Here is an 11,442-nt window from a genome sequence, read left to right as displayed (position 1 = left end):
CTTCGATGAATTTTTGAATAGCTAAATTAATGTTAATAAAGAGATAATAAAATATGTTTCTAATCTTTTAAATAATTTTTTTTGCCATTTACGGTCTGAGTCCCCATTGAGGAGTGACGTCAGATTGAAGCTGGTCGGTGAAGTCTGGGTCTTATTTTTTTTTTCTGGTCAGAGGTAGGAAAAGTCCGACTTCCCACTTTCCTTGAATGCAGCATTAACACAAGCAATTTAACGAGACAATGAGATTTACCAGCGTGGACAAGACACAAGTTGGAAGGAGCTGATTGGGCCACACAAGGGACAAGTTTGACGAGAACAATTGGTGGAACCCGACTACGACTAAGACAAGACGTGAACATGGAACACAAGATAACAAAACATGAAACGAAGCTTGACATCATCTAAGCAAAAACACAGATGAGTGCTTGAGACATTTTCATGCGTCCACTTACTTCTTCCTTCCCATGACATGAAGTCACTACTGTATTATGTAACACTGTGCATCGAACCCCAGTCGAGTCAGATATCACCGCCAAGTGGAACATTTTTGTCAAAACTCGGCCGGTCAGCAGTTTCGCCGTCATGCCACGAATCTCGCCAGCACTCAGAAATGACACGAGACAGAAACAAGAGAAAAAAAGAGAAGATACTGAAAATGCTGAATTTGATTCACTCTGAGATTTGACAGTCAGCCATGCAGGAATGCTGCTTTTTTGTAACTTAATTTCAGCCTTTCATTTCATCTAATAAGAGATCTGACACAAATCTGCCGGTGCTTTGATTTGGCAGGGAAATGCTGTGAAGTCAAGTGAATTGCAGGCTGTAGTCGTTCATTGTTAAAGTGAGATTCTTGCACATCGGCTTCATGACTGACCAGGAATTGGTAATATTAAATAGTGTTCATGTATTAATATTTTTTTTAAAATACTATAGTATCAGGCGATTAAGATTTTTAATTGTGATAATCACATGACTTCAATAGTTAACTCACGATTAATCACAAATTTTATACCTGTTCTAAATGTATAATACAATTTTGAATAAAGTATTTTTTCTAAGTTTTCATACTCTTGTTAACACAAAGTGGGGGGGGAAAAGTTAAACTCATTGAAATATGGCTGCATCTTTTAGTCATTGATACAGTAATTTCATAATAATTCATAAAATTGAGTTAAAATAAAAAAGATGTACTGCCACTAGATGGCATCATTTCATTTGTAAGACATTAGTGACAGCTCAGTGCATTTTTCTTTTCATATTAAGAGCTAATCTTTAACATGAAGTAACTTGTGAAATTCTGCACATTCTTAAAATCGTAAAACACAACTTGACCGCGGTGTGTCCACAAATATATGCATAATTATTCAATTTATTACTGCTAAATTTTGACGTGGACGACGAGACCTTGAATTAAGCAGGCGTACCTAATTAAATGTCCAGTCCACGTGAAGCCGATTCAGTCCAGTTAAGGTCCACTGATAAAAACTCTAATAGTAGGAGTTGTCATGGAAACAGAAACTGGATTGTTTGCCAAGTCAGCACTTGTAAAAATTCATGTTCCACCCATGTCGTGATAAGTATGTGATCCGCACAGGTGGCGCTGAACATGTCACGTTGAGGAAAAGCCACCCAGTAGGTATAAAAGGCTGAAGAACAGAAAGTGCAGCACATTTTGGGCGACCGCGGACATGTTGAGGTTTCTGTTGCTGACCACTCTCGCCGCACTGGGTAACATTGGCCTTCTTTTTCTCATTTGACGTCTCAACCTCAATGAATACTCTGACGTTATTGCTTGGTGTATCCTTGCTGGGTTCAGTGCTGGCTGAGCTGGAGCCCCAGCCTCGGTTCTTGGAGGATGACGAAGCCGAAGAAAGAGTCGTTGGAGGAGAGGTGGCGAGAGCCAACTCCTGGCCCTGGCAGGTAATGTACGTTGTATGTTATCGTGCCATATTTTGCTTTTATGCACTACGATAAAGATCAAATCCAAAATCCTCCATTCCAGTCCTATTTGTTTTGCTGTGTGGCGTACCACAGGGTTCAATATTAGAGCCCAGGTTTTTGTTGTTGTTGTTGTTTTAGCCACTGCCTTTGGCTAACAATTCAACTGAGAACTGGCATCATTATATTCATTGTAGAAATCAATTAATTAATTGAATGCATTATTGTTACAATCTTTGTTATAAATGTAGACATATTTTAACATATTTTTTCAAATCTGGCATGTAGTTAATCCTACTAAAAGATGTCACTAAAAAGGTTATAACAAATCTTTGAATCTTAGCTAGAATATAATAATTTGAATGTGTTGCAATGAAATTATACAATAATGTCATTGCAAAATATATTTCACGCATAATAATATATTTTTGTTTACCTAATCTACTATTTAATTGCGTCCCCCCATGGCAATTATGAGTGTTAATTAGGTGTGAATTGTTGCTATTTGTGGATGTGTGCAGTGCCCATCCACTGAATACCCCCAAAAGTTACATTTTAATTACTTTTTTACCCACACTGATAACATTGCGTATGTGCTTTAAAACACCATAAAAGTAACAATAAATTGCCACAATGTACAATGAAACCAAAAATATTTTAAGATTCTAATTTGAATGAATGTACTTACAGTGACATTTGTAATAAAACACAAAGCAGACTAAAAAGGTCAATAAATAATCTTTAAGAAGAAAAACATCAAATGTAATTTTGGTTTGGTTTGACATGCATTGACATCCACGTATAAAATCAACAATAATCCCGTTGGGCACTTGTTTTGTGATTTTTCACAGTGTTCTAGTTTGCCCTCACTTATGTATTAAACATTTGACAACATGTGTACTCCCTGTTGCATTAGATCTCTCTTCAGTACAAATCTGGCAGCAGCTTTTACCACACCTGCGGAGGAACACTGATCAAGAAAGGCTGGGTGATGACGGCTGCTCACTGCGTCGACCGGTGGGAAAGCCAACATGGCCGGCCATTGCTTTTTACTCCTTACCGACCATTTTCTACTACTAGTCAAATATATGCACCATCACAGTTCCAGGACTTGGCGTGTGGTTCTGGGAGACCACAACATCAACAGCCACGAGGGCAAAGAGCAGTACATGAGCGTGAGTCGCGTCTACCTTCACCCCAGGTGGAACTCCAACAACGTCGCCGGAGGGTCAGCAATGCTCTTTTTTCCCATTCTCCTGAACACACCGACAACATGCGTTTATCATCTCAAATGTTATCGCCGTCTCTCGTTGTTGCTCTCTTTTAGTTTTGACATTGCTCTGCTGCGTCTGTCCTCTGAGGCTTCCCTCAACAACTACGTCCAGCTGGGTGCCATCCCACCCTCTGGTGAGATCCTGCCCCACAACAACAACTGCTACATCAGCGGTTGGGGACGCACTCAGAGTGAGTAATACGCTTTTCACCTGGCTACGAAAGGTTTTAGACAAGATTTTCAAAAGTTTGAGAACGGCACTTTTTGCAATCTTGCTACAACTCTGCACAGATGGTAGGCAGTAAACATCACGTCACAAGGTTTTGTGTCAACTGGATCCCTTGATTTTCCTCATACATTGTACAAAGGTTTTTTCTTTTCCCCCCTTTTTTTGACTAGTTTCAAATTTTTCTGTCAAAATGTTTTTGCATGGCTTACACAAGTTTTTTGTAAGGTTTACATACACTCTTGGGTGGATCAGGAAAGGGATTTTTCCGAGAACTATCAGAGTCAATAGTCAACGTTTTGTTTGTTTTTTCAAGATCTTTCCTGCTTTTTGCTAAGTTTTCTCAAGCAAAATATGGCGTCTAGGGCTGCTCCTGAAACAATTATTTGGAACCTTCAAGTTAATAATTTACATTTTTCTCAAGTTTTCGTTATTTTTTTTGCAAAGTTTACACCAGGTTCTCAAAATGTTTTCGCAAAGTACGTTTTTGCAAGGTTTTAGCTTCAGGGTTTTTCCCGAAACATTTTTTTATTTATTTTTTTAGTTGATAGTTTACATTTTCTCAAAAATTCCCAAATTATTTTTCAAAGTTTTTGCAAATGATTTCACAAAGATGTCACTCTCAGCCTGAACCTGAATGGCTTTTTTTTTTTTTTGGAACATTAAAAGTGAATACTGTAGTTTTCAAAATTTTTGTTTCCAGGGCTCAAGCAGAAGCCCGCCCCCACTGGAAAATTCCTAGTCAGTCGTTAACATTTTTCTCAACATTTCCCAAATATTTTTGCTCGGTTTTTATAAGTTTCTGACAAGGTTGGTTCTGAAGTGGTGCTCGGCGTTACAGTACTATTATATGATGCCCAGGCACGTTAAATACTGCAGTTGCTTTGATACAACAGTGTTTACATTTGACTTTGATTTCAATTCCAGTGTCAACACATTATCATTATTTCCCGCTCTCCATTAACCACTGTATTCCCACTGTGTGGTCTAGCTGGAGGTCAGCTGTCCGCCCAGCTGAAGCAGGCCTACCTCCCTGTGGTGGCTCACAGCACGTGCTCCAGCTATGGATGGTGGGGCAGCACGGTCAAGAAATCGATGGTCTGTGCCGGCGGAGCCAGCGAGTCCGGTTGCCAGGTGACAAGACCCTACATATTTATTATCAACACCTGCCAGAACCCAAGTATTTTATTAATTTCTGAGCAAGTATCAGTGGAATGTTTTAGATTTATGACCGAAAAAGCCATTCTTAGGCTCTCCCCGTTGAAGTTTATTGTCAAACTAGCCACAAAATGAAGATACTTCGACCTTGTCTCTTTAAAACAACCTGACAACATTGCCTTAAAGTCTGCTGGAACAACAAATGCGGTCAAAAAACATAGCAATACTCGCAGACGTATATTCTTTATCCTCTGCAAAGAGCGACCAATATTACGTTATTGTTATGTATTTTTGAGTTTTGCATATTTTTTGTGTTCAGGGTGACTCCGGCGGCCCCCTGAACTGCAGCGTGAACGGCAAGTGGGTGGTGCACGGCGTGACCAGCTTCGTGTCGTCATCCGGCTGCAACGCCTACCGGAAGCCCACCGTCTTCACCCGCGTGTCCGACTACATCAGCTGGATGAACGGCGTCAGTATTCAACTACAATTTTGTTGCGTGAACTAAACCTGATGAACTTGCTATCATCCGGTTTGTCACGATAAAATGGGGAAAGTGGTACACGCTGGATCCAGTTTTTTAAAGTTGGTAAAGTGTTTTGCACCATTATTATTCATTTACTCATGCCTCTTTTCTTTCCCCCCCCACCTTTTTTTTTTTTTTACAGATAATGGGTTGAAAGGAAAAGACAACCGCAGACTGAAGAGCTCTCATGGTTGTCCTTGGAATAAAATGCTCTACGTTATCCATTCACTTGTTCTTCGTCTCATTTTTTAAGGTCGACAGCAGTCAGAATATTAAATAAGATAAAATATCATTAAGAATGGAAAACAGCTCAGATGACACACATAAATGTTGAATTTGTAAAAGTAAAACAGCGGAAGAGTGAAATTTGGGATCCATTGAATTATTACCACTAAATACAAACACTATATCACTATTATTAACCATAGGACGCCTCACAATTTGTTATTTGTATCAGAATGAAGCTCAGTTATTGTTTTATATTATGTTGTAAATTGTATTCTTTCAATCTTTTATTGTCTATTTTCTTCACATTTTATTTAATTTTATCTTTGTATTTTAATATTGCTTTTTTATTTAATTTTTTAATAGTTATCGTTTTTTGTTTAAATGGCGCAGCATTCAGGTCAGTTATTATTTCTTTGCTAGTCGTAGAGCGCCATCTAGCGGATACTTGATCAAGTCAAACAAGAAAAAAAACAAATGATAAAATAAAAAATACTTGAAAATTATAGCTGTCAATTCATGAGCATTAAAAAAAAACGTAAAAGGCAAGTAATAAAATTTTAACCAAATGGACCCCACTTAAGATCATTTTAATATAAAAAGAGTAAATAAATGATCACAGTAATAACAACACATAGCCTTTTTTTTTTTTAATCATTTTTTATTATTATTGGTGCTACTTTCATGAATTATAAACCACAATAAACAATTAAATTTATTAAATAATTGTTTAGTACTATGGTTAAACTTTATCTAATGTAATGTAATCTGACAACAGAAAATATTTTTTTGTTTTTGTTTTTCCCATCAAAAAAAATCAAAGGTATCCAGCTTTTCTTCTTTTTCTTCTCTCTCGTGTATCGAATGGCCAAATTACTGCCTGTTTCCTTTTCTGACTGGAACCCGAGTAGGCAGCACACGAGGTCAACAATATACTGCATTAATAATGCAACACAGTCACCGGCTGACAATTTGTCCAAAAAGAACATTCAATTTGTATTTGTTGTTTTTGAGTTGTTGAGTTTGTTCATGATGTTATCGTACGTCGTCAGGTAAAATACTTTATTTGACATCATACGACTGCTCGTTGCTTTCTTCATTTCAATCAATTTAAAAAAAAGTCATTTATTTAAAATCTGCTTCATTTGTGTTTCCTGCTTTGGAGTAAAAAACAATAACATCGCTGCATAGCCGCTTGCTTTGTTGCCAGGCATAGATGTTGTCATACAGACTCCAACCTTTTAGTCAATCTTTTTTCCTGGTGTGCCACAGGGAAGCTACTTCTGCCTTCTACTTTTTCTGGATTTTTATGTACCGGTATGCGTGTTCTCACATATCAAATCCAACATTTTAATACATTGTGGTGCACCACAGAGAAGCTACCTCTGCCCGTTACTTTTTTTTTTTCTTGAATTTTTTGATTAAATGCTCTCTCCTTAAATCCAACATTTTAGCCTTCCTCGTTATAGTGTACCACTGGAATACGTGATTTTTATGACTCACAAATCCAACACTTTAATACTTGCTGGAATTTTGTATAGTTACATTTAGAAAGTTTTGAAGTTGAGAAAAATAATTTAAATTATTATTAATGGAGTTGTAACTTAATATAATTTGCAGATGCTGCTCTACTTGTTAGAGTTACTTGAACTTGAACCTCAACTGTCACAATCACAACATAGATAGTGACCAGTTATACTCATCATGTTATACTGTACATGCACCACAGCAACTTAATTGAAAAACTGTCTTTATTTAAATGTGTGCATTTGATTGACCGCAGATCTTCACATGAGAGAGGCCATATAAAATGGCAAAAGGCACATTACAGAAGCAAATGTATTCAGTTTAAATAAGTGACACTATGCACCTAATTTCTAATGCACCAATTAACGGTCATTTTGGATAACTACCAATCTCTTCACAGCATCCTCGGCACCAACGGAGAATGACTCGACGTATCAGTGGTCACACGCTCTTGGACGGACGAGGCAGAACCAGCTTGAGTCCGATATCCACCACGCAGGACGGCATGTACGACAGCGGGATCCACAGGAGCTTGGCGTCCCACCCGGCACTGTAGCGGGTCCGAGGGTACACGGCCGTCAGTGCGTGCTCCATGCAGCTGGTCACCTTGGTCAGGTCCGAGTCGCAGATGGCATTCATGATGAAGCGCTGGATCCGAATGTCTGAAACGTCATTGATTGGTGAGTAACCGAAAACGGAACATTATTATCTTTTTTGTTGACTTTTGAAAGTCATGAGATTACAAAGGGTGTACCTACTGTTTTGGCAGCTCAGTGTACTGTATTTTTTATTTTATTTTTTTTACAATCCTTCTTAAAGGGGAAGTCAACCCAAAAATGTTTTTTTTTTTTTTTACAATAGTATGTTCTATGCAGCCCCACAAGTCTAAATATGGAATTCTGGTTATTATTGCGTGACTGGAATATGAGTTAACCAGCAAAATCCAGCTGTTTTTATCCACCTCAGGGGGCGGCCATTTTGCCACTATCTGTCGATTGAAGATGATATCAATGTTGCTCAGGTCTCAGGTAACAACCAATCACAGCGGAGCGTCAGAAAACAGGTGAGCTGTGATTGGTTCATTGCCTGACAGCTGGGTGTACTCTATTTTTTTTTTTAACACTTTACCATCCTACTTAAAGGGGAAGAAATGTAATATTAATCAGAATGTCATGCTTAGACTACTGAGGTCATATATAACATATTATTGTCAAGAAATGTTTACGGTTGACTTCCACTTGAAGAAGCCCACTCACACTTGTCCAGGTATTTGTCCCCATAGCTTGCTTGCACTTCGGGGCTGAGCTGGTTCCACAAGCGGTGCAGTTCCTTCTCGATGGGATCCAGACTGGTCACGGCTGTCTTGAAGAAGCCCGGCTCAATGATGCACACGTTCACCCCGAAGTAGTTGATATCTCTCCTGCAAACAGCCACGTCACATGTTATATTTTGATTTTGTGTCAAACAACAAAGAACATTTATCCCAGGTCATGTGATCTCCTCAAAGCATCACGAGAAGGCCTCCTTACCTGAGGCAGTCAGAGAAAGACTCCACGGCGAACTTGGAGATGCAATAGCCGCCGCCGTTTGCCGCCACCCGGCCCAGCACCGACGTCACGTTGACCACGCGCCCGCGGGCTTTCTTGACCAGGGGCAGGAAGGTGACGGTCATGCCGATCGCGCCGTTCATGTTGACCTTGAGGGTGCTGTGGAAGTCCTCCACTTTCATCCACTCGGTGGGCCCCATGGGCAGAGAGCGGCCAGCGTTGTTCACGATGCCCCAGAGTCCTTGTGGGGGAGAAATCACAGCGAAGAGGGACAAATAAAAAACATCAAGACAGGTGTTTTGTATTGTAGTTTAGTGACCCCCTATTGGCCATGTAAATAGCAAAAAGAAGAAGAAAAAAGAAAAGTTAACCGTAAGTGTAGTTTTTTTTAGAGTGTAAGGTTGACGACCAGACGACACAGGTGTGAGTCTCATTAACTCCACTTAGGATTCACTTTATTTTTTATTTTTTTGCTATTTACATGGCCGACAGACGTCTCTAAACTACAATACGCAGTCGTATTTGTGTTGGAGGGGACTTGTTGCAGAAGAGATAGCCTATAACCAGTTGTGTTTTTGCAAATGATAAATATCTACCTGTGACTCGTTTTTTCACTGTTAGCGGAAAAATCTCTCACCGCTATCGCCAACCTCCTTCTTGGTCCACTCCATGGCTTTCTGGATGCTGTCCTGGCTGGTCACATCCAGCAGCACCGTCTTCAAGTATGGCCCCGTCGTCTTCTTCAGCTCCTCGGCTCCTTTTTCGGTGAGACATCCGGCCAGCACGTGGAAGCCCTTTCGTTCGAGCTTCTTGCACAGCAGGTTTCCGAAGCCCGAGTCGCAGCCGCTCACGAAGACGTATTTGTCGGCCAAGTCTTCGATCTCCAGGCTGTCCCTGTACAGCCACGCAACAATCCACAACACCGCAAAGGTGGCGCTGATGTACAGCCAAGCATCGTCCCTGCAAGATAGCAGCAAAGCAGGTCTCATCTTCTGTCTGGTAAGAGTTGGGGGTTATTTCTAAGTGCAATGAATAAGAATATGCTAGAAAGTCCATTTGTTTCAGGATTTCAGTTGGAAAGTGCAACTTGTTGTAGGCCTATATTATACAAACTCATTCAACTATTACAATTATTAACAATGGGAGTTTCACTTATTGAATTAAACTACTGAAATCAATTAAGATTTCCACAATGTTCTCATTTATTGAGATGTGCTTATAGATACAGTAATCACAAATTATCCATGATTCATTGCAAAACTCTGATAATGCAGCTAATTAGATTTGCTCTACATCTTGGTCATTTAGTTGTTGCTAGGTAGAATTTATGGGGCACAAGCCACTACAACTTAGGCCACAGAGGGCTGCCGCCCCATACATAAAAAAAAGGACAAGGAAAGCTAGGAAAACTCACTGAAAATGTACTCTCTTTTTTTTAATACACTTTTTGTTCAAGCTTTTTGCATAACAGCACCACCTAGTGGATCTTGTTATTGGGGCAAACTTCAAGAAAAGCAATTATGTTCCTGGGTCAATTTGGGCATGTTTAATCATCCAAACCTGTCTATCTCATTATTAACTCATCTTGCCAATTGTAGATTATGCTTAATAAGCTAAGCGGAAGTTTCATAATTTCTTCTGAATTTTACAATGTATCAATTTCACCAATGACATAAGAGGGCGAATCGATTAAGCACTACTTACCCTAAGAGCTCATAAACAAACTCCATGTTAATTATGCTTCCAGGCTCTGAAGTGGCTTTGTGGTCACCTAGAGAACTGCATAGGACAAAACAATAAAATATTATGTGAAAGGAAAACTGCCTAAATTAAACAAATGAATCAAAAGTCTGACAGTAGTGAGCAGCTTTCTGTACGCTACTGGTTGAATATTCCTGCTTGGAGCCACATGAAAAATCTTTGCTTAATACTCTTATGAAGGACAGAAAGGCATTTGTGAGGGATGGTGGGAGGTTTGGGGGGCTGCATTGTTTGCAAGTGGTAATGCCCGTGACGGAGCTGCTTACAGGCTACTGGTAACCAATTACTTTCCAGCCTTATGAATGGGTCGAAAAATAGATACGGTAATTCTACACTGAAATAGCTACATTGAATCCCAGACTGCACCATTTTGGCCACAATGTCCAATTCAAATTAAAATGACCCTCTTGGAATTTAACATGTATTTATTTATTTAATAAGATAATTGGTTAATTAATTAAATAAATTACAAAAAAACATAAGTTAAAAATGAGAATGCTTTATCATTATTATTTTTATTTGCATACTTTTACATTAACTTTTATCTTATGTAAGCATGACCTAATAAACAGCATTTAAATGAACAATTCAATGACCAAATAAGAACAAAACTGGATAAAAGTGTCATATATTGAAACTGGAAAGATATGGAATATTAACATATACTGTATTTTTCATTAGAATCTCACACCTTGGCAAAAAGTTTATACATTAAATAGGTATATTATGTACATCCTAGTGGAAGAGGGTTTAGTTAATTTATTTGTCACCATATGTGACTAGCATAGATAGATAAATAAACAAAGAGACATTATTTTTGGCAACTAAATAACTGTCAGAACAATTACGCAACATTGGATAAATTGCCACAGCAATTGTAGTAGCAGTGGTTGTGAATTAAGATGCTAAATATAGGAACAGTGAAACAAATGAAATAAAATGTCAAACGTTATTAATAAAAAACAACTCTATCCTTCCTACCTTTTTCCTGTTTTGGAGAAGTGATAAAGTGTACAAGTTACTCTCGTTCCTCTACTTCTGCTCACGTCCCAACCCAAGGAGGCCGCTCAAAAAGAGGCTTTCACTCGAGCTGCTGGTGCTTTATCCCTTAAGACAAGTCCGCCATTGCTAATCCCAAATCCATCAAAGCATTTGCTTTGTGCATTTTGAGGAGAAATATAGCAAAATGTGAGTATTTTGTTCAAGCCATTTAGCTAAGCCAACGTCGCATTGCTGTACTGAATTGCATTACATTCAAATTACT

The 11,442-nt window shown here is 38.8% G+C and overlaps 2 protein-coding genes across 3 annotated transcripts; one reads left to right on the top strand and one right to left on the bottom strand.

Annotated features, from left to right (window-relative positions):
• Positions 1 to 1,591: 1,591 nt before the first annotated feature.
• LOC144056342 (elastase-1-like) lies at positions 1,592 to 5,342 on the top strand. Of its 2 annotated transcripts, XM_077573090.1 has the most exons (8): positions 1,592 to 1,728; positions 1,817 to 1,920; positions 2,855 to 2,955; positions 3,041 to 3,166; positions 3,266 to 3,402; positions 4,429 to 4,571; positions 4,915 to 5,064; positions 5,261 to 5,342. In XM_077573090.1, exons 1-8 carry the CDS (start codon positions 1,689 to 1,691, stop codon positions 5,270 to 5,272), a joined length of 813 nt encoding a protein of 270 aa, XP_077429216.1. In that variant the 5' UTR covers positions 1,592 to 1,688; the 3' UTR covers positions 5,273 to 5,342. The 2 variants fall into 2 exon arrangements, with proteins under 2 accessions (XP_077429216.1, XP_077429215.1); XM_077573089.1 differs by lacking the exon at positions 1,592 to 1,728 and having other exon boundaries at positions 1,749 to 1,920.
• A 1,734-nt stretch (positions 5,343 to 7,076) lies between these two features.
• On the bottom strand, positions 7,077 to 11,412 carry rdh5 (retinol dehydrogenase 5 (11-cis/9-cis)). The gene is made up of 6 exons (XM_077572713.1): positions 11,160 to 11,412; positions 10,122 to 10,196; positions 9,055 to 9,377; positions 8,400 to 8,658; positions 8,127 to 8,290; positions 7,077 to 7,532 (listed from the first exon to the last, which is right to left on the bottom strand). The coding sequence occupies exons 2-6, from the start codon at positions 10,145 to 10,147 to the stop codon at positions 7,312 to 7,314; spliced, it is 993 nt and encodes a 330-aa protein (XP_077428839.1). The 5' UTR covers positions 10,148 to 10,196; positions 11,160 to 11,412; the 3' UTR covers positions 7,077 to 7,311.
• Positions 11,413 to 11,442: the final 30 nt, after the last annotated feature.

Source organism: Vanacampus margaritifer, chromosome 8, assembly GCF_051991255.1.
Source record: "Vanacampus margaritifer isolate UIUO_Vmar chromosome 8, RoL_Vmar_1.0, whole genome shotgun sequence".
Taxonomy (NCBI): domain Eukaryota; kingdom Metazoa; phylum Chordata; class Actinopteri; order Syngnathiformes; family Syngnathidae; genus Vanacampus; species Vanacampus margaritifer.
The sequence above is the reverse complement of the archived record's forward strand: the minus strand, read 5'-3'. Positions and strand labels throughout refer to the sequence as shown.